This window comes from Eschrichtius robustus, chromosome 7, assembly GCF_028021215.1.
Source record: "Eschrichtius robustus isolate mEscRob2 chromosome 7, mEscRob2.pri, whole genome shotgun sequence".
Lineage (NCBI taxonomy): Eukaryota > Metazoa > Chordata > Mammalia > Artiodactyla > Eschrichtiidae > Eschrichtius > Eschrichtius robustus.
The window spans coordinates 99,862,069-99,885,466 of NC_090830.1; the positions used below are offsets into that span (position 1 = coordinate 99,862,069).

The following is a 23,398-nucleotide window of genomic DNA, read 5'->3' on the forward strand; positions in this document are numbered from 1 at the left end:
CCCAGTTTTACTCTTAAAAATGTGTGATTAGAAAAGTGTATGATTATTCATTAAATGAATAGGAAGGGAGTACCTACCGTAAGCAAGGCACTATGCTAGATATTGAGAGTATAGCAATGAACAAAACAGAGTAGATACTTCCTAGAAGCGGACCTTTAAGAAACAGCCATTTGTAGAAATATCTTCACTTGTTCTACCTAGCTACCTAAATTCTATCCACCCCAGGTAGCCTCGCCTGATATTCAGAACACAGGCTGTCCCCTGCTTTAGAACTGCTATAGCATCCTTTTAGCCCTTGCCATCCTCTGCTTCAACTTGACACTTCTCTTTGCATCTAGATTCATTTGTTCAAAATATATATTTCATCAGCTCATGTGCCAGACTCTGTGCTGGAGGTACCGAGAATACCATAGCGAGTGAGACAGACGTGGTCCAAAGTTTCATGGAGTTTATGTTCTACTAGGGCAAGGATAGGAAGAAAGCAATAAACGAGTAAACCAACAAATAATTTTAAAATTTACAAGTGCAATGAAGCAAGTAAGACAGAGGTAGCCCTAAGGAGATGTCATTTAAACTGAACCCACACATGTCTAGAGGAAGAATATTCTAGGAATAAGGAACAGAGAAGGCAAAGTGTCTGAAGCAGGAGCAAACTTGGTACAGCCAAGGAACAGGACACAGGTGAGTAGGATCAGGGCAGAGTGAACTGTGGAAGAGTGGCTGAGATGATAGAAACAGACGGAGTCAGATCACGTCGGTCCTTGTAGACCATGGCAGGGAGTTCAGCTCCTCTTCTAGATACAGCAAGGTACCATGGGCTAACTAACTGATACTCTCAGCTATGTGGAGGGCAAATCCCCCGGGCAGAGAGGGTGTGCTCAGCGTCCTATGTTTCCTCAGTGACAGGTCCAGTGCTCTCAGTAAGTAGCTGGTGACACTGCAGCTGTTGAACAAGGCTGAAGACTACACATATCCTCCGTGTTGACTGCTATTCCGATTGTGGGCTTTTGAAAAGAAATCATCCTCTTTTGTCATCTGTATAACCTTATTTTAACAATAAACATGTATGTATTACTTGTTTAAAGATTACCTATACCCTAGAGTCCTAAAGATCAGAAGAAAAATTATGCCCATATTTTTGAATGGCTATCAAATAGGCCACAACAAGGTCAGATCTCTATTTCCAGGTAACCATGGGAACCAAACCAACATACAAATAATCACTTAGCTTGAAGTGATTTGAATTAGACACAAATTGCCAAAAAGTTTGCCCATGTCCATGCTACTGTCCTGTGGTATGAAATTTAGAGAGTTAGTTAGGAACGGAAACATTTTTTTTATTTCAAATATATTTTCAAATCTTCACATTATCTATTCAGCTCAGGGATTTGATAACAAAAAGCACAGAGAGATGTTTCTCTGAGGGAACTCCATAAGCACATTCCTTTCCTCCTTGGGTCAGTAAGAATTAAACACTCAAGCTTCTTGTGTTTTAGTAATTCAAATGAAGACTCATTGACCATATACAAACATGCAATACATGGTAGGTATAGACTCGTTATTTTCCCAGAAGGAATGTTGGGCTCTACAGAGCCATCTCAACACCTTCACCCAGCACCCCTTTCAACCACTTTGCAGGAAGGCTAGCCAGCTCTTAGGGATAATGTCTGTGACCATGGAAAAAGACAAAACTAACAGATGTTTATAAGAATGGAGGTCATAACGTCATTAGCATCTAATCTTACAGAAGCACACACCACATTGTTTTGTAGAAAAAGAGGATCAAAATGAAATCTAATAAATCAACTAAATATGGCCAGAAGGCTCCTTGGGAATTTGGTATCATTAATATCATGTACTGAGCCAGTCTTCCCATTTGTCTTCTCTGCATTACTAACCAACTCGTTTCAGGGCTTGAAAGACAAAATATTCAATAAACGTGCTCACCGAGTCTCCCAGGAGGCATCATTATGCATTATCTGCCATGTTGCTGATGTGGCCTCATATTTCTCCACAGTGAGGAAGGTCTGATGGGTCTGAAATGCAATTAATATAACTGATTAGACACCGCACAGTCACAGAAGAAACCTGTTTGTACGTTGTACATACCCCATACTCCCCTTTGTTGACCATTGCTAACCTCCCAATATCTGATATGAACGTGTATTAGAATTTCATCCAAATCCTTAGGTGTTCCTCTTAACATTCTATGCAATGCCTTCAGAATGTTAATTCATCCAGTCTATTAAAAACCACGGCTTTTCTTTAGAAAACTGAATGAAGCATAATTTTAGAGCTGAGAGCAAATTTTGGAAATTAGGGCAAAGAAGAGACGAAATAAAACAAGATTTAGAAAAGGCAGCAAACAGTTTCATGACATGTTTACTGATCTGTATTCCAAGACTTTCTCTATTCACCTCAAGATTTCAGAGGGAAAATGGGAAAATTTCCTCATCTTTTCGTCTCCAGGTAAATGAATTATTAGTAAATATACCTGCCTTAGTGAAAGAATTGAAAAGGATGCAATTGAAAAAGCAACCCTTATATTTTGTCATAATGGATTCCTAGAAACCCACATCATAAGCAGATTTTATTTTCCCAGTGGAAAATAAAATTTCCACATCGGTTTATAGTAATTTGTTTTAGGCCAAGAATTCAGCTTCCAATAGAGCATATATTTAAATAACATAATAAATTAAAAGATACGAAGGCCATAAATCTCCAATTTTCCTTAAAAATCTTTAGATTATGGCCCTTAAGGGCAGAACTTGTGTCTAATTTACCTTTATCCATCACAGCCCTGTAATTTACAGGTGTTCAAACGAATGCTGAATGGATCACCTACTTATAGCTGGGCCATGGGATTATTTAAAATTCTTCAATTACTCACCTAATGGATTATATTCAATAAAAACAAGTTTTCATAACCACAGTGACTTGCAAAGAGAACTGTTCATGGCCATTTAGGGCAGAGTGACACTGGGAAGGCCTTCAATGGAGTAGGGGATAGGGTGGGTCCCAGTGTAAAGGTCTAGAGTGCAGATCAGAGAACAAGGCTAGGACGCCGAATGCATGAACTATGTGACCATCCTCTCCCCACCTCCCAACCTGAATCTTTTCCAGATACACAATTAGTTCATACAAGTTACTTAATCTCTCTAAGCCTCAGTTTATTCACCTGTAAAACAGGGATAATAAAACATAGCTCATTGGGCAGTAGGGAGGATTAAATTAGATTCATGTGATGATGCATGTAAGACTTTAGCCTCGTACCTGCAAAGAGTAAGCATTCAATAAGTAGTGGTGAGGAAGTGATGATTACTGATAATAAAGGGTACCAGAAATTGTTTTATGACAAGTCCCAAAACATCCTTAGAAATTAATTCTATTCTCATTATAGCGCTTTAAGCGGTTTAGTCTCCTGCTTCTCCGTGGCAATAATGATGATAGTATTTCTCTACCCTAAGGATGTCAGATTACAGCTAATTCTGCAGTCTTGCTACAACACTTTAATATCTTTAGAAAGTAATGTTGTAAACATGTAAATATTCTGGCATGACCTGCCTGCCTAGAGAAGTTATCTCAAACAGGTGCATGTTGACTACCCAAGCAGTAGAAAAAATTTCCCCAATATCATATTTGACAATGTCATATTGTCACAATTTTTATCAAAGGAATAACCATATTTTAATAAACAGAAATGGGAAGGCTCATTTGGAAGAAAGGTATTTTGGATTATAAGTGACAGTGGGCTCTGGGAAGAACAGCTCATAGATAAAGTGAATGCACTCTCCACCACAGTAAAAAAAATCTGACCTTGAAATTACTTTCATAAACCCACTTTCTTTTTCCTCTATATATTTCTTTGTTGTTTGAATTTTTACAACTAGAATGTTTCTGGTTATTGCTTGTGTAGTCATATGAACATTCCAAGGAAGTTACAGAGGAGTAAAATTACTTCACTTTGTTCATAGATATATTATATATACTTTATCATATATACATATATAAATACATATGACAAAAACAAAAAACTATGAAATGATATGTAACAAACTGTCAACAGTGATTACCTCTAAAAATGTTTATGAAGAGAGGTATTTTCACATTCTATTTTAAGCACTTCTATACTGTCTGTTTTTACATGGGATCTGTATTTCTTGTGTCATTTTTCAAGATTAATAAATAAATACCGTATTAGTGCCAGTAGCAAAAACTAGGGAAATGGCCAATGCAAGAAAAAGTAAAGTGCATGGGCCAGGGCTCCAAGCCAGTAGAGCGTCCACCCAGGGATCCATGATCATTCCACAACAGTAGAGGCAGGACCAGAATCAGGAGTGCAGGAGAAGAGGAGAGGAGCCAAAGAGGGGTAAGAAGGAAACAAAGATACATGTCACACTGACCCTAGGATTATTTTACCAAATTCAATAGTTTTAAAATTGGAATATGTAAATAAGAACTGTATTCAAATCTACGTCATCTCAAGAGACAATGCCATTCTCTATGCATTGTGCTATATGTGATCCTAAGTAGAACCAGTTAAATATTTCCTGTGGGCTTTTTTCCCAGACTCAACTCTACGTTAACTGTTCCCACTGAAAATTTTCTCACACCTACAAAATAAGATGAAAAGCAAGTTGGAACATTTTACCTTTATTTTGTTAAGCTCCATAGGGATACTTAAGTAAATGAAAGGCTAAAAAGTGGACTTAAATTTGTAAAAAGAATCATTGATGCTTACCCGGTTTTCTGCTGAATTCTTTGGGTTAGCACCTACAAATGTAACTTCAACAACTTCTCCCTGAAAATAAAAACTCATTTTATGACTTCTAATAAAAGTATTTTTTGCCATGCTCATATTTGGGCCATTATTTATGAAATGTTTCTAGGAGTTTGGGTACCTATACAGATTGTATTTTATTTAATCAAGTGAGTTGTCTTCTGAGAATATTCGAGAAAATACACTTGTAACAATGGACACAGGAATTTGGGGGCAACAAATTACTTCAGAATTTTGGGCCAATGAATTTGCTTTTGGTAGATTCAGATATAGATGAAGATATAGAGCTATAGTTCAAATTAGTGACAGCACATTAAAATGGCTTCTTCAGGCTTAGATATCTTCTTATATCTCCCTCTCATACACATCCAGGAAATGGACTGAATTAAATAAGGAAAGCCAAAACTTTCCATGGATGACTTATACTTTTTTGTTGTTGTTGTTTTTATTCTTTTTTTTTTTTATACAGCGGGTTCTTATTAGTCATCCATTTCATATACATCAGTGTATACATGTCAATCCCAATCTCTCAATTCATCACACCACCACCCGCCCCCAGCCCTGCCACTTTCCCCCCTTGGTGTCCATACGTTTGTTCTCTACATCTGTGTCTCAATTTCTGCCCTGCAAACCAGTTCATCTGTACCATTTTTCTAGATTCCACATATATGCGTTAATATACAATATTTGTTTTTCTCTTTCTGACTTACCTCCTTCACTCTGTATGACAGTCTCTAGATCCATCCATGTCTCTACAAATGACCCAATTTCGTCCCTTTTCATGGCTGAGTAATACTCCACTGTATGTATGTACCACATCTCCTTCATCCATTCGTCTGTCGATGGGCATTTAGGTTGCTTCCATGACCTGGCTATTGTAAGTAGTGCTGCAATGAACATTGGGGTGCATGTGTCTTTTTGAATTATGGTTTTCTCTGGGTATATGCCCAGTAGTGAGATTGCTGGGTCATATGGTAATTCTATTTTTAGTTTTTTAAGGAACCTCCATACTCTTCTCCATAGTGGCTGTATCAATTTGCACTCCCACCAACAGTGCAAGCGGGTTCCCTTTTCTCCACGCCCTCTCCAGCATTTGTTGTTTGTAGATTTTCTGATGATGCCCATTCTAACTGGTGTGAGGTGATAACTCACTGTAGTTTTGATTTGCATTTCTCTAATAATTAGTGAGGTTGAGCAGCTTTTCATGTGCTCTTTGGCCATCTGTATGTCTTCTTTGGAGAAATGTCTATTTAGGTCTTCTGCCCATTTTTGGATTGGGTTGTTGTTTTTTTTTTAATATTGAGCTGCATGAGCTGTTTATCTATTTTGGAGATTAATCCTTTGTCCGTTGATTCGTTGGCAAATATTTTCTCCCATTCTGAGGGTTGTCTTTTCGTCTTGTTTATGGTTTCCTTTGCTGTGCAAAAGCTTTGACGTTTCATTAGGTCCCATTTGTTTATTTTTGTTTTTATTTCCATTACTCTAGGAGGTGGGTCAAAAAAGATCTTGCTGTGATTTATGTCAAAGAGTGTTCTTCCTATGTTTTCCTCTAAGAGTTTGATAGTGTCCGGTCTTACATTTAGGTCTCTAATCCATTTTGAGTTTATTTTTGTGTATGGTGTTAGGGAGTATTCTAACTTCATTCTTTTACATGTAGCTGTCCAGTTTTCCCAGCACCACTTACTGAAGAGACTGTCCTTTCTCCATTGTATATCCTTGCCTCCTTTGTCATAGATTAGTTGACCATAGGTGCGTGGGTTTATCTCTGGGCTTTCTATCCTCTTCCACTGATCTATATTTCTGTTTTTGTGCCAGTACCATATTGTCTTGATTACTGTAGCTTTGTAGTATAGTCTGAAGTCAGTGAGTCTGATTCCTCCAGCTCCGTTTTTTTCCCTCATGACTGCTTTGACTATTCAGGGTCTTTTGTGCCTCCATACAAATTTTAAGACTTTTTGTTCTAGTTCTGTAAAAAATGCCATTGGTAATTTGATAGGGATTGCATTGAATCTGTAGATTGCTTTGGGTAGTAGAGTCATTTTCACAGTATTGATTCTTCCAATCCAAGAACATGGTATATCTCTCCATCTGTTGGTATCATCTCTAATTTCTTTCATCAGTGTCTTATAGTTTTCTGCATACAGGTCTTTTGTCCCCCTAGGTAGGTTTATTCCTAGGTATATTATTCTTTTTGTTGCAGTGGTAAATGGGAGTGTTTCCTTAATTTCTCTTCCAGATTTTTCATCATTAGTGTATAGTAATGCAAGAGATTTCTGTGCATTAATTTTGTATCCTGCAACTTTACCAAATTCATTGATTAGCTCTAGTAGTTTTCTGGTGGCATCTTTAGGATTCTCTACGTTAGTATCATGTCATCTGCAAACAGTGACAGTTTTACTTCTTCTTTTCCAATTTGTATTCCTTTTATTTCTTTTTCTTCTCTGATTGCCGTGGCTAGGGCTTCCAACACTATGTTGAATAATAGTGGTGAGAGTGGACATCCTTGTCTTGTTCCTGATCTTAGAGGAAATGCTTTCAGTTTTTCACCATTGAGAATGATGTTTGCTGTGGGTTTGTCGTATATGGCCTTTATTATGTTGAGGTGGTTCTCTCTATGCCTACTTTCTGTAGAGTTTTTGTCATAAATGGGTGTTGAATTTTGTCAAAAGCTTTTTCAGCATCTACTGAGATGATCATATGGTTTTTCTTCTTCAATTTGTTAATATGGTGTATCACATTGATTGATTTGCATATATTGAAGAATCCTTGCATCCCTGGGATAAATCCCACTTGATCATGGTGTAAGATCCTTTTAATGAGTTGTTGGATTCTGTTTGCTAGTATTTTGTTGAGGATTTTTGCATCTATATTCATGAGTGATATCGGTCTGTAATTTCGTTTTTTTATAGTATCTTTGTCTGGTTTTGATATCAGGGTGATGTTGGCCTCATAGAATGAGTTTGGGAGTGTTCCTTCCTCTGCAGTTTTTTGAAGGAGTTTGAGGAGGATGGGTGTTAGCTATTGTCTAAATGTTTGATAGAATTCACCTGTGAAGCCATCTGGTCCTGGACTTTGGTTTGTTGGAAGATTTTTAATCATAGTTTCAATTTCATTACTTGTGACTGTTCTGTTCATATTTTCTATTTCTTCCTGGTTCAGTCTTGGAAGGTTATACCTTTGTATGAATTTGTCCATTTCTTCCAGGTTGTCCATTTTATTGGCATAGAGTTGCTCATAGTAGTCTCTTAGGATGCTTTGTATTTCTGAGGTGTCTGTTGTAACTTCTCTTTTTTCATTTCTAATTTTATTGATTTCAGTCCTCTCCCTCTTTTTCTTGATGAGTCTGGCTAATGGTTTATCAATTTTGTTTATCTTCTCAAAGAACCAGCTTTTAGTTTAATTGATCTTTGCTATTGTTTTCTTTGTTTCTATTTCATTTATTTCTGCTCTGATCTTTATGATTTCTTTCCTTCTGCTAACTTTGGGTTTTGTTTGTTCTTCTTTCTCTAATTGCTTTAGGTGTAAGGTTAGATGGTTTATTTGAGATTTTTCGTGTTTCTTGAAGTAGGCTTGTATAGCTATACACTTCCCTCTTAGAACGGCTTTTGCTGCATCTCACAGGTTTTGGATCGCCGTGTTTTCATTGTCATTTGTCTCTAGTATTTTTTGATTTCCTCTTTGATTTCTTCAGTGATCTCTTGGTTATCTAGTAACGTATTGTTTAGCCTCCATGTGTTTGTGTTTTTTACGTTTTTTTCCTGTAATTGATTTCTAATCTCATAGTATTGTGGTCAGAAAAGATGCTTGATATGATTTCAATTTTCTTAAATTTACTGAGGCTTGATTTGTGACCCAAGATGTGATCTATCCTGGAGAGTGTTCTGTGTACACTTGAGAAGAAAGTGTAATCTGCTGTTTATGGATGGAATGTCCTATAAATATCAATTAAATCTATCTGGTCTATTGTGTCATTTAAAGCTTGTGTTTCCTTATTTATTTTCATTTTGGATGATCTGTCCATTGGTGTAAGTGAGGTGTTAAAGTCCCCCACTATGATTGTGTTACTGTCGATTTCCTCTTTTATAGCTGTTAGCAGTTGCCTTATGTATTGAGGTGTTCCTATATTGGGTGCATATATATTTATAATTGCTATATCTTCTTCTTGGATTGATCCCTTGATCATTATGTAGTGTCCTTCCTTGTCTCTTGTAACATTCTTTATTTTAAAATCTATTTTATCTGATATGAGTATTGCTACTCCAGCTTTCTTTTGATTTCCATTTGTATGGAATATCTTTTTCCACCCCCTCACTTTCAGTCTGAATGTGTCCGTAGGTCTGAAGTGGGTCTCTTGTAGACAGCATATATATGGGTCTTGTTTTTGTATCCATTCAGCGAGCCTGTGTCTTTTGGTTGAAGCATTTAATCCATTCACATTTAGGGTAATTATCGATATGTATGTTCCTATGACCATTTTCTTAATTGTTTTGGTTTTGTTTTTGTAGGTCATTGTCTTCTCTTGTGTTTCCCACTTAGAGAAGTTCCTTTAGCATTTGTTGTAGAGCTGGTTTAGTGGTGCTGAATTCTCTTAGCTTTTGCTTGTCTGTAAAGCTTTTGATTTCTCCATTGAATCTGAATGAGATCCTTGCTGGGTAGAGTAATCTTGGTTGTAGGTTCTTCCCTTTCATCACTTTAAGTATACCATGCCACTCCCTTCTGACTTGTAGAGTTTCTGCTGAGAAATCAGCTGTTAACCTTATGGGAGTTCCCTTGTATGTTATTTGTCGTTTTGCCCTTGCTGCTTTCAATAATTTTTCTTTGTCTTTAATTTTTGCCACTTTGATTACTATGTGTCTGCGCGTGTTTCTCCTTGGTTTTATCCTGTATGGGACACTCTGGGCTTCCTGGACTTGGGTGGCTATTTCCTTTCCCATGTTAGGGAAGTTTTCGACTATAATCTCTTCAAATATTTTCTCGGGTCCTTTCTCTCTCTCTTCTCCTTTGGGACCCCTATAATGTGAATGTTGTTGCATTTAATGCTGTCCCAGAGGTCTCTTAGGCTGTCTTCATTTCTTTTCATTCTTTTTTCTTTATTCTGTTCCACAACAGTGAATTCCACTATTCTGTCTTCCAGGTCACTTATCCGTTCTTCTGCCTCAGTTATTCTGCTATTGATTCCTTCTAGTGTAGTTTTCATTTCAGTTATTGTATTGTTCATCTCTGTTTGTTTGTTCTTTAATTCTTCTAGGTCTTTGTTAAACATTTCTTGCATCTTCTCGATATTTGCCTCCATTCTTTTTCCAAGGTCCTGGATCATCTTCACTATCATTATTCTGAATTCTTTTTCTGGAAGGTTTCCTATCTCCACTTCATTTAGTTGTTTTTCTGGGGTTTTATCTTGTTCTTTCATCTGGTACATAGCCCTCTGCCTTTTCATCTTGTATATCTTTCTGTGAATGTGGATTTTTCAGATGACTTATACTTGCACATACACTTACATATAAAAGATACAAGATGGATTGACAAGGTGTGTATTTAACTTTTCACCTGACATAACTAAAAAAACTGGACAAATATGTATTAAAGAATGGTTTTAAAGACATTAGGCATGAAAACAGTGATCCTTGAGTGACAGAAAATGAAAAAGATGAGCCCTACAATTGCCTCAGTTTTATGCCTTCAGAGAGTTTACAGGCCATAGCACAAGGAGGTAGAATCAAGGAACGCTAGGCAGTCTATGTAAGTTAAGGAATAGATGTGGGAGTCCAAGAAGACCAAGTGGTCTTGAGTTCACAGGGTAGAGTAACAGAGAAAAGGGAGGACCATAGAGAGGAGATGTACACCGAGAGAGAACTCTGGAGATTTGCAGAAGGCTCCCTTCAACTCTGCATGCATGTAAGGAAAGTACCTGAACCTAGGAAAATAATCTTTTAAAAGAATTAGAGAGAAAATCCCAGGCTCATAGAGAACTGTGAAAAGTTCCTGTTTCCACCAGCCAGAATGGGAAAACTCATAATTCAAAAGAATTCTACCTTAAGTGCATGGTAGAGAGATTTTCCCTAGAATAAAAGCAGCTCTGCCTAAAAACTTACAAAGACCCATCCAAATCAAACTCTTCCCAAATAATTCAATAGCACCCTAAAACAAAGTTCAAAAATATTTACAGGAATAGGAGAACACCTAAAACCTAACAAGATAAAAATTCACAATGTCTGACATCTAAATTGTCAAGCATACAAAGGAAAGAAAAGCACTTCTCATAATGAGAAAACTCTCAATCAAAACTGACCCATAAATGAATTAGATGATAGAATTAGTAGACAAGGACACTAAAACAGTTCTTATAACTATTCTGTGTGTTCAAAAATCTAGCAGAAAGAATGAACATGTTAAGTAGACATGTGGAAGATTTTTATTTAAATTGACCTAATCCAAACCCCTAGAGATGAAAACTATAGTATCTATAAAGAAAATACACTAGATAGAATTATCAAATTAAACATTGCAGAAGAAAAGATTACTGAATTTGAAGACACAGCAATAAAAACTGTACAGAATTAAAAAGGGGAAAAGACTGAAAAAAAACAAACAGAGCAGCAGTGAGCTGTGGAACAACTTCAGGCCGCCTAATGTACAGGTAATTGGAGTTCCCAAAGGATAGAAGAGAGGAAGAAATTCAGAAAAAAATAATGAATAAATAATAGCCAAAATTTTCCAAATTTGCTGAAAACTATAAGCCCACAAGTCCAAGAAGCTCAATGAACCCCAAGCACAAGAAGCGTAAAAAAAGTGACACCAAGGATCCTTAAAATCAAATTGCTGGAAGCTAGAAATAAAAAGAAAAAAATTCTAAAACCAAGAGGAAAAAAAAGACACATTACACAGAGTAGAACATACATAAGGATGACGGCAGCTTTTTTTTCCACTGAAAACAATGCAAACCAGAATACAGTAGAACAAAATCTTAAGGTCTTAAAAGAAAAAACTGCTAACCAAGAATTCCATAAACAGTAAAAATATTCTTAAAAATGAAAGTAGACTAAAGACATTTTCAAAATATAAAAGAAGAAAGAAAAATGTTAAAAGATGTCCTTCAAGCAAACAGAAAATGACACTAAATGGAAATTTGGATCTACAAAAAGAAATGAAGGGTCAGTTGTTAATGTGTGAGTTAATATAATATTTTTCTCATATTATTTAAGTCTCTTTAAAAATAATCCACTGTTTAAAAATAAGAACAATCCATGATGGAGTTGATAAATTATATAAAAGTAAAATATATGACAATAACACAAAGACCAGGAAAAGATCAATGGAATAACACCACTGGCCAGAATGATCAAGAGAAAAAAATCAAACAGAAGGCTCAAATTAACAGTACCAGGAATAAAACAGGGGACATCAATACAGATTCTATAGATATGTAAAAGATAATAAGGAAAAATTGGCAATGACTTTACACTTGCAAATTCAAATAACTTAGATGAAATGAAATGGACAAATTCCTTGAGATATAGAAACTACTAAAGATCATTCAAGAAGAAGTAAATGGCCTTAATAGTGAAAATTTACCAAACTGTACACTTTAAAATATGTAGTTTATTGTATGTTAATAATACATCAATAAAAATATTTTTTTAAATACCAAACTAAGAAACAAATAAGTCTTCACATGACTTACTATGGCACACAAGACCTTTTACAGGTAATTTCCCACCTGCTGCTCCACCTTAGGCCCTCTACAATCCATATACCTAGAGGTGGTATGTCTTGACAGGCTCTGTGAACTCCTACTCATCCTCCAAGACCTAGCCCAGATTAAAAACATTTTTTAATAAAAACAGCCCATGGATTCATAAGCAATGATGACCATCTAAACAGAGATGTGCTGTTCAATTATTTACTTTACGGTTAACTCCCCTGAATAACTAGCATTAATTTATTTTTTCTAATTTTCTTCATTTTCACCAGTGAGATTATCAAATTAGCCAGTCTCACCAATGGTTAGCAAAATGTTTCAACAACAATTAGAATTTTCTGCAAAAATCAGTATATTCTTTATATAGAGCAATCAGCCCTGCAGCCAATATCATGGCTCACTTAAAAAAATAAAATTTGTATCCAGTTAGCCAAATTTTCCTAATCCTTAAAAGCGTTCTTTTCCTTGATTTTTCTTCTTACCATCACAATTTCCTGTTTAGTCACACTCACCTTAACTATGAGAGACAACCCCACTACAAATATAATGTGCCAATTCAAACGGTAGTGGTATAGAACAGATGTTTCTGACATGAAAGAGTGAGGAGGTCAGTAGGTCCTCTCCCTAAAAAGCAACTATATATATAGACAAAACTGTCAAAAATAACCATTTTTAAATTTTATTTTACCTCTTGAAATACAGTTGATTTACAATGTCATGTTAGTTTCTGGTGTACAGTGATTCAGTTATATATTTTTTTCATATTCTTTTCCATTATAGGTTATTATAGCTTATTACAAGATATTGAATATAGTTCCCTGTGCAACAGTAGGACCCTGCTCTTTATCTATTTTCTATATAGTAGTTTGTATCTGCTAATCACAAACTCCTAATTTATTCCCTCCCCACTTTCCCCTTTAGTAACCAAAAGTTTATTTTCTATATCTGTATGTTTCTCTTTTGTAAATAAGTTCATTTGTATCATATTTTAGATTCCACATATCAGTGATAGCATATGATATTTGTCTTTCTCTGTCTGACTTACTTCACTTAGTATGATAATCTCTAGGTCCATCCACATTGCTGCAAATGGTATTGTTTTGTTCTTTTTTATGGCTGAGTAGTAGCTATTGTATATTATATAATACCACATCTTCTTTATTCATTCATCTGTCAATGGACATTTAGTTTGCTTCCATTCCATATCTTGGCTATTGTAAATAGTGCTGCTATGAACACTGGGGTGCCTATATCTTTTTAAATTAGAGTTTTCTCTGGATATATGTCCAGGAGTGGGATTGCTGGATCATATGTAACTCTAAAAATAACCATTTTAGCACTTCAATTATCAACCAAAAGCTGAGAAATGTTGGTTCATTAAAACTACTTAACTTAGTGGTAAGCACAGTGCAAGTTTTTGGTGTTCTTACCAGGGTTGCTCTCATCCTCTGTAGTACTATATTTCAACCAGAGCGGGGAAGGCCATAAAATCAACAGCTTTTCTGCTGCTGCCAGAGGAACTTACTTAATTTGGAAATAGCCATTTAAAGTGGTGATCTCAGTGGAAGGCAAACATTGATGGATAGTGGCTAGACTGGTAACTGGTGATTTAATAGTTTGCAGGGAAGTAAGATAACTGTCATGGTTTTAATAAGCTCTTATCCTATCCTGGACTAACCAGAAGCTATGATCATACACAGAGAACAGAGCAGGCCCAAACCACTCATATATCCCTGGCTAATGTCTGGATGTATGTGCAGAGGAGATATAAGAGACCCCAGTGGAAATTAAAATTTGGGGAAAACTGAAAATGTTCTGAAGTTTGAATGCATACCCTAGCTCACACAATTCTATCAGCAGATATTGAAATTCTTACTCCTTGAGCCACCTAAATACAAACGCTGACCAATATTCAGCTGAACATTAAGTTCTGTAATCACAGAAGCAACACTTGAGAGTGAGACTTAAAATCAAGTATAAAAATCTGAGCAAAGATATAGTAGCCATACACTGTAAGAGAGACAGACTTTACTAATTAGCCCAGTCAAGTTTTAAATGAGCAAACAAATAAACAAAAATAACAACTCTGGGGTGGGGAAGTGAAGCTAGAATCCAGAGTTGCTACAATATATCAACAAGCAGTATTCAAACAACAACAACAACAAAATGAGATGTGCATGCAAGAAAGTATCACCCATACTAAGGGGAAAAAAGGAACAATCAAAACTGCCTCTCTGTGTCCCCAGATACTAGATTTAGCAAAGACTTCAAAGGAGTTGTTATTAAAATGTTCTAAGAACCAATATAAATCAGGTTTAAAGAACTAAAGGAAACTATAATGATAATGATTTAACAAATAGAGACACAGTAAAGAGAATTTTCTGGAGTTGAAAATCACAACAACTGAAATGAAAAATTCACTAGAGGGATTTCACAGCAAATGTGAGATGACAGAAGAAAGAATAAGTGAACTAGAATTTATCAATATAAATTATCCTATATGAAGAATAGAGAGGGAAAGAAAGATTGAAGTAAAATTAACAGAGGCTCAGAAGCATGTGGGACAACACCGAGTATATTGACATTCACAAAACAGAAGTTCCAAAACTAGAAGAAGGAGAGAAAGGAACAAAAAATTTTTTGAAGAAATAATGGCTGAAAACTTCCCAGATTTGATGAATGTTGCCTTATAGATCCAAGGAACTCAACAAATTCCAAGTAGGATAATCACAAAGTGATTCACATTTAGATATATTATAGCAAACTAGTGGTAGACATAGACAAAAAGAAAATTTTGAAAGCAGCAAGAGAAAAGTGATTCATTTCTTACAGGGAAATTACAATAAAATTAACAATTGACTTTTCATTAGAGAGTGACGTACAGAAAGTAACAGGATAACATATTCAACGTAATAAAAGAAAAAATTTTTTCAATCAAGAATGCAGCAAAACCATTCTTCAAAGATAAGATAAATCCATTCCAGATAAACAAAGCCTGAGAGAATTTGTTGTTAGTATAACTGTCTTACAAGAAATACTAAAGGAAGTCCTTCCAGCTGAAAGAAAATGATGCTAGATGATAATACAAATTCTTAAAAAGAAATAAAGAGTACCAGAACTGGTAAATATGTAGGTAAATAAAAATTTTCTATAAATATACTTTTTCATAGATTTTCTTAATGTCTTTAAATGACATAAGATTTTATAAAACAATAATTATAACACTGTATTATTACATTTACATGTAGATATAATATGTGACAATATCACCAAAGATGGGAAAGGGAAAAAAGATATTTGGGAAGAATCTTTTTGTATTTTTTTAGAATTAAGTTAGTATTATATTAAAGTAGGTTGTGATTAGTTAAGATGCATATTATAGCTCTGTGACATGAGATATAAATATATATATATATATTTGGTCTCTGCCCCCATTTCCTGGCACACAGCTCGTAAAACCCTTGGAATCTCTGCTAACGTGTATTTTGTATGCTATTAAGATGACTGGTGGCTGTGGACTTCTGCATAACCTCAGAATGGGGGCAAACAAACCCTGTGATTGGAGGGTTAGAACTTTCAACTCCAACCCCCTGATCTCCAGGGAAGGGAAAAGAGCTGGAGGTTGAGTTAACTGCCGATGGCCAATGATTTAGTCAATCATGCCTACATAATGAAGCCTCCACAAAAATCCCTAAAGTATGCCGTTTGGAGAGCTTCCAGGCTGGTGAATATGTGGAGACTCTGGGAAGGTGGCATGGCTGGAGAAGCTCTGCATTCTTTCCCCCATAGCTTGCCCTATGCATCTCTCCATTGGTTGTTCCTGAGTTGTATCCTTTTATAATAAACCGGGAATCTAGTAAGTAAACTATTTTCCTAAGTTCTGTGAGCTGTTCTAGCAAGTCATTAAACCTGAGGAGGAGGTCATGGAATCTCCAATTTATAGCCAGGCTGTTAGAAGCACAGGTTTTGTGCACAACTTGGATTTGCCACTGGTGTCTGAAATATGTGTGTATGGGGAGCGGGAGGTGAGGGGGAGGGTGCAGTCTAGTGGGACTGAGCCCTTAACCTGTGGGATCTGTGCCAACCCCAAGTAAATACCATCAGAATTGAATTGAATTGTAGGACATCAAATTGGTGTCCACAGAGAACTGGAGAGTTACTTGGTGGGGGGAAACCTCCACACATCTGCTGTCAGAAGTATTGAGAGTGGAGTGTAAAGAGAAGAAACAGAGTTCTTTTTCAAGTCCCTAAAATAACTACCAGGAAAACAGCTAAAAATATACATAGTAAAAAACCAACAGAGGAATTAAAAAAGGACACTAAAACATAAAAATAACCTAAGCATCCACCTTAAGAAATGAGAAGAAGAGCAAAATAAAATCAAAGCAGGCAGAAGGAAAGAAATGAAACACTAGAGCAAAAATCAGTGAAATGGAAAAACAGATAAAAGCAATGAAGCTAAAAGATGGCTCTTTGAAGACACAAGTCAGCAAAATCAGGCAGAAAGAGGGGACATCATTATTGACCTTACAGAAATTAGAAGAATTATAAGGGAATATTATGAACAAGTTTATCCCAACACATTAGACAATTATGTGAAATGGGAAAATTCCTAAAGACAAAGTAAACTCTTAGAAAGACACATAATTGACTCAAGAACAGAAAATCTGAATAGGCCTAAAACGAGTAAAGGAACTGAATTAGTGATTCAAAATTTTGCCATAAAAAGAAGCCCAAATTCAAATGACTTTGCTGGTAAATCTGATCCAATATTTAAAGAAGAAATAATATCAATCTTTTGCATACATTTTCAGAAAATACAAGAGGAAACACTTTCTACTCCTTTTTTGAGACCAGTGTTACCCTGATACCAAGGGCAGTCAAAGACAACGCATAAAAAGAAGACTACAAATGCCCCTCATGGACATGAGTACAAAACTCTTTAGAAAAATGTTAGCAAACCAAATTTAACAACATGTAAAAAGTATTATATACCATTACTAAAGGGTATTTATTTAATATCTTAAATCAACCAATACAATACACCCTATTAATAGAATAAAAAACAAAAACCACATGATCACCTCAGTAGACACAGAAAAGGATTTGAAAAAATTCAACACCCTTTCTTCATAAAGACTCTCAACAAACTAGACATAGAAGGGAATTTTTTTAACCTGATAAAGGGCATCTACAAAAATTCTAAAGAAACCATTATACTTAATGGCTGAATACTTTTCCTCCTAAGATTAGAAACAAGATAAGGATGTCCAGTCTTACAACTTCTTTTCAACATTGCATTGGAGACTCTAGCCAGTGCAATAAGGAAACAAATAAAAGGCATCCACAAAACAAATTCAAAAAGGAATAAGTAAACCTGTTTTTATTCACAGATGACATACTATACATAGACATTTCTAAGGAATCCACACCAAAAAAAATCTATTGGAACTAACAAACGATTTAGCAAAGTTGCAAGACACAAGATCTATATCAAATAGTAGTGGTAGAAATCCTGCTTCATTTCTATGTGCTTTCCCTATCCTTAACATATCATAGACAACTTTTCTATGCTACAATGAATGGTTCCAGGACTATCCCTTTAAAAAGAAAAGGAATAATTTGAATTTTAGAAATTCAATTTTCCACAATTTCCAACTGAAAAATAAATACTTCCCCATTTTCATGTTTTCAGAGCCTCTGCAGAGATAAGAAAATTTTTCTAAATTATTGCTAACAGCTGGTCCGAGGCATGATTCGAGGCAGGTGGTGACATTAAACATCTTTCTCCCCATCCCCACACAGGCTTCTGAAGGATCCCAAGACCTCTTTGCGAGTCTTACCACTCTGTATTTAGGGTTGGCTGGCTGCAGGACATCCCCAAAAGTTGTGCCTACAGGCGCTCTGTCCACAGTATTAGGGATTAATGGGGCCATCAGGTCTTTGAAAAATGGAGGCTCTGGACCACTGCTCAGATTGGCTACTGTATCCTAGAACAGAGAGCATTTGCTTAAGAAGCATACAATGTAGAGTCAAAACCCTTTCCCCAGATCCCCAAAAATGCCTTCATGAAAGCAAACACATACACACTCACTTTCCCACTCCCTCTCCCTCTTCCCAAGAGCTAACAACTGTAACAAAATGCAAGGGGAACTCTGCTGAAATAGGAGCCTAGATGTCCATAATTTAAACTTTTGTGACTAAAAGAAAGTGTCGATCACAGGTAACACTTTCACTCCCCTAGGCAGTATAATCTAGAGTGTAAGCTAGGAATCATGTTCCACGAGTTTAGATTCTGGGACAGCCATTCTTTAACTGTATGGCTCTGGACAGAAACACATGATAAGCCTCTGTAACATAACACTGTAATTATTCTTTAAAGGTTTAAAAAGTGTTGAGTCTCTCTTATCCAAAGTCACTACCAAGTTTTTTCCTAAATCCTTCTCTGTGCTCATTAAAGAATATAATAAATATATTTTTAATTTAAAAGTTAAGATCAGCCTGTATCGTGACTGGTTTAATCTATGCTTTCCACAAAATTTGCCACCTTTAATAGTGTCACCAAAATTCTAATCTCAAATTTTAAATAGCCCTCATATGGATTTGATGTACCTTAATCCTTGCTTTATATGTTTAATCTTGACAGCAGCCACATAACCTACTCGCTATCATTCTCATTTTGCAAATGGGAAGATAGGCTTGCAGATACTCAGTGGTTTTTTTTTTTTTTTCAAGATCACATAGATATTCTTAGACATGTAACAGTAAAATTCTGAAACAAATTTCCACCAAATGAATCACACTTTTCTTCCTAAATATCACTATAAAATGTGATGACTCTACTTCCATGGGAAGAGCTATAAACCTGTAATTGCATGAAAGTAAAACAGTGGTTATCTCTAGAGATGGGTTAGAGGTTTATACTTTTCTGTATAATCTGAATATTCTACAAATAGTTAGCTTTTATGATGAAAAATAAAAATAGTTCTGTTTTTAAAAAAAGTATCAGACCTAAAATTGAAAAGAATATTATGATAAAACAATAACCAGATAACTAAAATATATCTGAAGTAAATACCTTGTACTGAAACTTCAAACACACAGTCAATAACTAATTAGATGGAGGCATATGAAATTGCCCATATTTCACTATTTTGACCTACAGAAACAGCAGTTTTGTTTCAATTTAATATATCCAAGCTCTTTCTTTGAAAGGGCTTTATTGTCCTTGCTATGCCATCATTGTCTCACAGCCTTTATTGGGGCTTATGTGGTATTGTACAAGGGTCCATTTATCATGTTAAAGTCCTTATCCTGCTTATTGACTAATCTTTTGACACCAGAGTGCAGATTCATATATAAACCATATTCCAGAGGGAAGATTTACACAAGTGGAGTTCCTTTAAGTAAACTTATTTAGGTGTACAGATTTTAGGTAGACACAATGTGTGTGTACATTCCAAGACACTGTTGCACTTTATCAAATCTAAGGCTCTATTGATTATAACCACTATTATTATTTTTGAACCACCAAGAAAGTGAAAACATGCTACTAACTATAATCGTAAGATTCCTTTGATTGGAAGATATTGAGTTGGCCAAAAAGTTTCTTCAGTTTTAAGTAAAAATAAAAGACATTTTTCATTTTCACCAAGAACTTTATCAAACAACACATTCATTAACCGAATGAACTTTTTGGCCAACCCAATACATCCCAATTTCAGAGATGTTATAATATGGAAAATGGGCATCTCAGAACTGATAAACCACTCAATTCAGGAAGCAACTGGAGAGAAACTGACCAAGATTAGAGAGCACTGGTTCAACTCACAGTTATAGTAAGCTTGATCACTTCTCCTCTCTGAACCTATTTGCTCATCTGAAAAACGGGGGAAAATACCTCCATACTTCACACGATGATTGGGAGGATAATAGCTATGGAAAAAGTGGTCACTACCAAAAGATGTTAACTGACTCTGAATTTATTTTACCAGTTTCATTTCTTAGAGATACCTCACAGCTACAATATTTTTAAATATAAAGATTTTCAAAGAAACTGAACACTCAAAGCTAAGGTCTTTTTTGCTTCCCTTTGCATCTCCCCACCCCTGAGACACACAAACATACGATTTTTGATTACCGTAGCAATGGCCTTAGCAAGGACTCTGAAACGCTGGATGTAAGCAGACAGAGTATGTGGTCCATAAATTGTGGTTGCTGCCTCATACCGCTGAGCCTGCAGGAGAGGCAGAACAGAGTCTTACACCATCCTGCATATTTCAATCCATTTACAGAGGTGTTGCATTTTAGTGAGGGGTGATGACTGGACATCTTGCATAATCCAAACTGACATAATTCAAGACTACTTATGACAAAGTAGTGGGCATTTCCATTTACCAGCAAAAGTAAATGGCTCCCATCAACTACTTGTTCAAGGCAGTGAAGAATTCTCCTGGCTTATGCCATTTAGACCAACAGTCCAGTTAAGCTGAAAGAGGGTAATCGCTCCTGAGTTTATGTCTATTTTAAGTACTTGTAATATAAATGTTTTCCCCCAAAGAGTACAGCAGGAGAAAAAAATGAGGAAAAATAAAAGTCTTAGTAACTCCTGGATAAACCGGGGGGTGATGGAACTATCCGGAGAAGGACATTTAACCCATCATAGAACTATAAAATAGAAACAAATACAGCTCCTTTTACCTGAGCGCCAAGGCTCTGGTTGTTCCACAGAAACCTCCAATTCATCAAATCTAACCTGGAACTCATCACTCCAAATATATCAGCTTTCCCTGCAACATTCTTCATCTCAGTGAAGGCCATCCTTCCAGTCTCCCATGCCAGGATCATCCTGCAGTCACCTTAGGCCCCTCTCCCTCCTTCATCCTATATCCTATAAGTCTCCAAGTCATCATTCCTTAACATCTCTTGAATTTTTTCATTTTCCTCTTTCTTTACTGCTTTACCTTGGTCAAACACTTAGCTCTCACCCAGATCATAACTACAGCTTCTTAATCAGTTCTCTGCGTCTACACTTGCCCTTCCAATTCATTTTCTACACTGCCATCCTAGTGAGCTTTCTAAATCACAGACTTCAACAGAGCATTCCTTCCTCTAAATTCTACTGCAGTTCCCCAAAATCTTCCTTATTGACTCAAAGCTCTGTAGCACAGCATAAAAGACTCTCCATAGACCTAACCCTTGCCTCCCACTCTAGCCCCTGTCTCACTACCCTCATCATGCTAATTCCATGGTACTCAACTAATTATGGCCCCTTAACTATACTAAGTCTGCCCCGCTGGACCTTTGTGTATGTAGCTCCCTCAATATGGAACATCCTCCCTAACTTTTGTTTGCTCAATTAGTCCTTACTCATTCTCAATAACTTAGACAAATTCTACATCTTCGTGAAAATCTGCCAGTCCCCAACTCCAAATACCCAGTCTAAACTGGTGCTCTTTCTCTTCGTTTTCATAACACCTTGTGCATCCCTTTCACAGAAATGTAATCATCTGCTTTCTTCTATGTCTTTTACTGGCCCATAAATTCTAGTGGTCTTGAGGGCAAGGCATTGTTATGCCCAGATAGTGGCCAGTACAGTATCTCTCTCAAAACATATCTGTTGACTGAGTGAATTAATTAATTAATTAATTAATACTAATCCTTTCATGTCCCTAACCAGGAGACAAGCTAGTAGGGGTTCCTAACTTTACTTGCGCCTTGGACTACTTTGGCAGTCTGTTGAGGCCTATGGACCCCTTTAAGAGCAACATTTCTAAACACATAAAATAAAATACATGGATTGACAAAGGAAACCCATTCAACTGAAATCAAACAATAATAAACCAATTTTGCGATAGAGTAATGTTTGTGCTTCTGTATGATGCTACTGAATAACAAGATCTAGTAGCAGATCTAATAACACTGTGATTTTAAAATAGCAATGAGAGTAAAAGGTATTTCCAGATGTGCAGTAACTATTTGTGATATGAAAAATATTCATGGTTCCTACTGGTGACAAAAGTCAGAGGTACAGCTAATATTACTGTCATTTGTTGCCTACATTCATAATTGAAAGAAATGCTAAATGACAGTTACAGATAAATGAAAAAGTGGATACATGAAAACTTATTTGCATCTAAGTTTACCCCAGTTAAGAACCTTTATTCAACAGGATTTCCTAGAAGGCAGGGACCCTTCAGTAAAGTCAACAGAGGGCAGCAGGGCAGACTGTACTGCTGGAATTACTGAGTATTTGTCAAGGGGTAGCCTGTGTGCCACAGTATGGATTGCCAACTTATACCTGCAGATGTATTAGAAACCATTAATTGTGGAACTCTACACTGTTTTCACGTTTTTAACTACTGTTGTTTAAAAGTACTTGGGCTACTTTCTGTCCTATTTGTAAACAAAAACGCATTACCGGCCAGCAGCCTCCCTAATTTTTTTGAGGCTCTGTTTCTTAATCTGTATCATGGATATAATAGTACCCTACTTCAGTCAGGGCTAATTGTGAGGATTACGTAAGATCACATTTGCAAGGTGCTTAGCCAGTGCACTCAATAAACAGAAGCTATCAATGGGAGCTTTTCCCAGGTTCTACAGAAGTTTAAGGCACCAGAAGCATTAAGGATAGAGTTAGGAATGTTGTATGCCATAACCCAGGCTTATTATCAGTGCCCCTGACAAAGTAATTTATTTCAGGGAAAGTGGAAGTCAGTGAGACTAGAATTTTGACCTGAACTTGGAAATGGTCAACCTAGAACTCCCAAATACAACCTCTGGCTTATCATTCTCTTACCAGCCCTAAAACAAAATCACCTCTCAAAAACACGATTGAGGAAGTCCACAAAGAAATTCTGCATTTGACGCAATAGTCTTGACCAGGGTATAATTCATTTAAATGATGAGAACTTTTTATT

At 36.1% G+C, this 23,398-nt stretch overlaps 1 protein-coding gene across 2 annotated transcripts in view; it reads right to left on the reverse strand.

Annotated features, from left to right (window-relative positions):
- ASAH2 (N-acylsphingosine amidohydrolase 2) overlaps positions 1-23,398 on the reverse strand; it is a 120,681-nt gene that overhangs the window by 573 nt on the left and 96,710 nt on the right. Inside the window, exons 18-21 of one of the 2 annotated variants that reach the window (XM_068548951.1) lie at positions 20,620-20,715; positions 18,323-18,469; positions 4,742-4,801; positions 1,948-2,036 (exon numbers count right to left, since the gene is read on the reverse strand). In XM_068548951.1, the coding sequence (XP_068405052.1) occupies positions 1,948-2,036; positions 4,742-4,801; positions 18,323-18,469; positions 20,620-20,715 (392 nt within the window). Of the gene's footprint in view, positions 1-1,947; positions 2,037-4,741; positions 4,802-18,322; positions 18,470-20,616; positions 20,716-23,398 lie in introns of those variants that run through there. The other variant, XM_068548952.1, reaches the window with a different exon arrangement.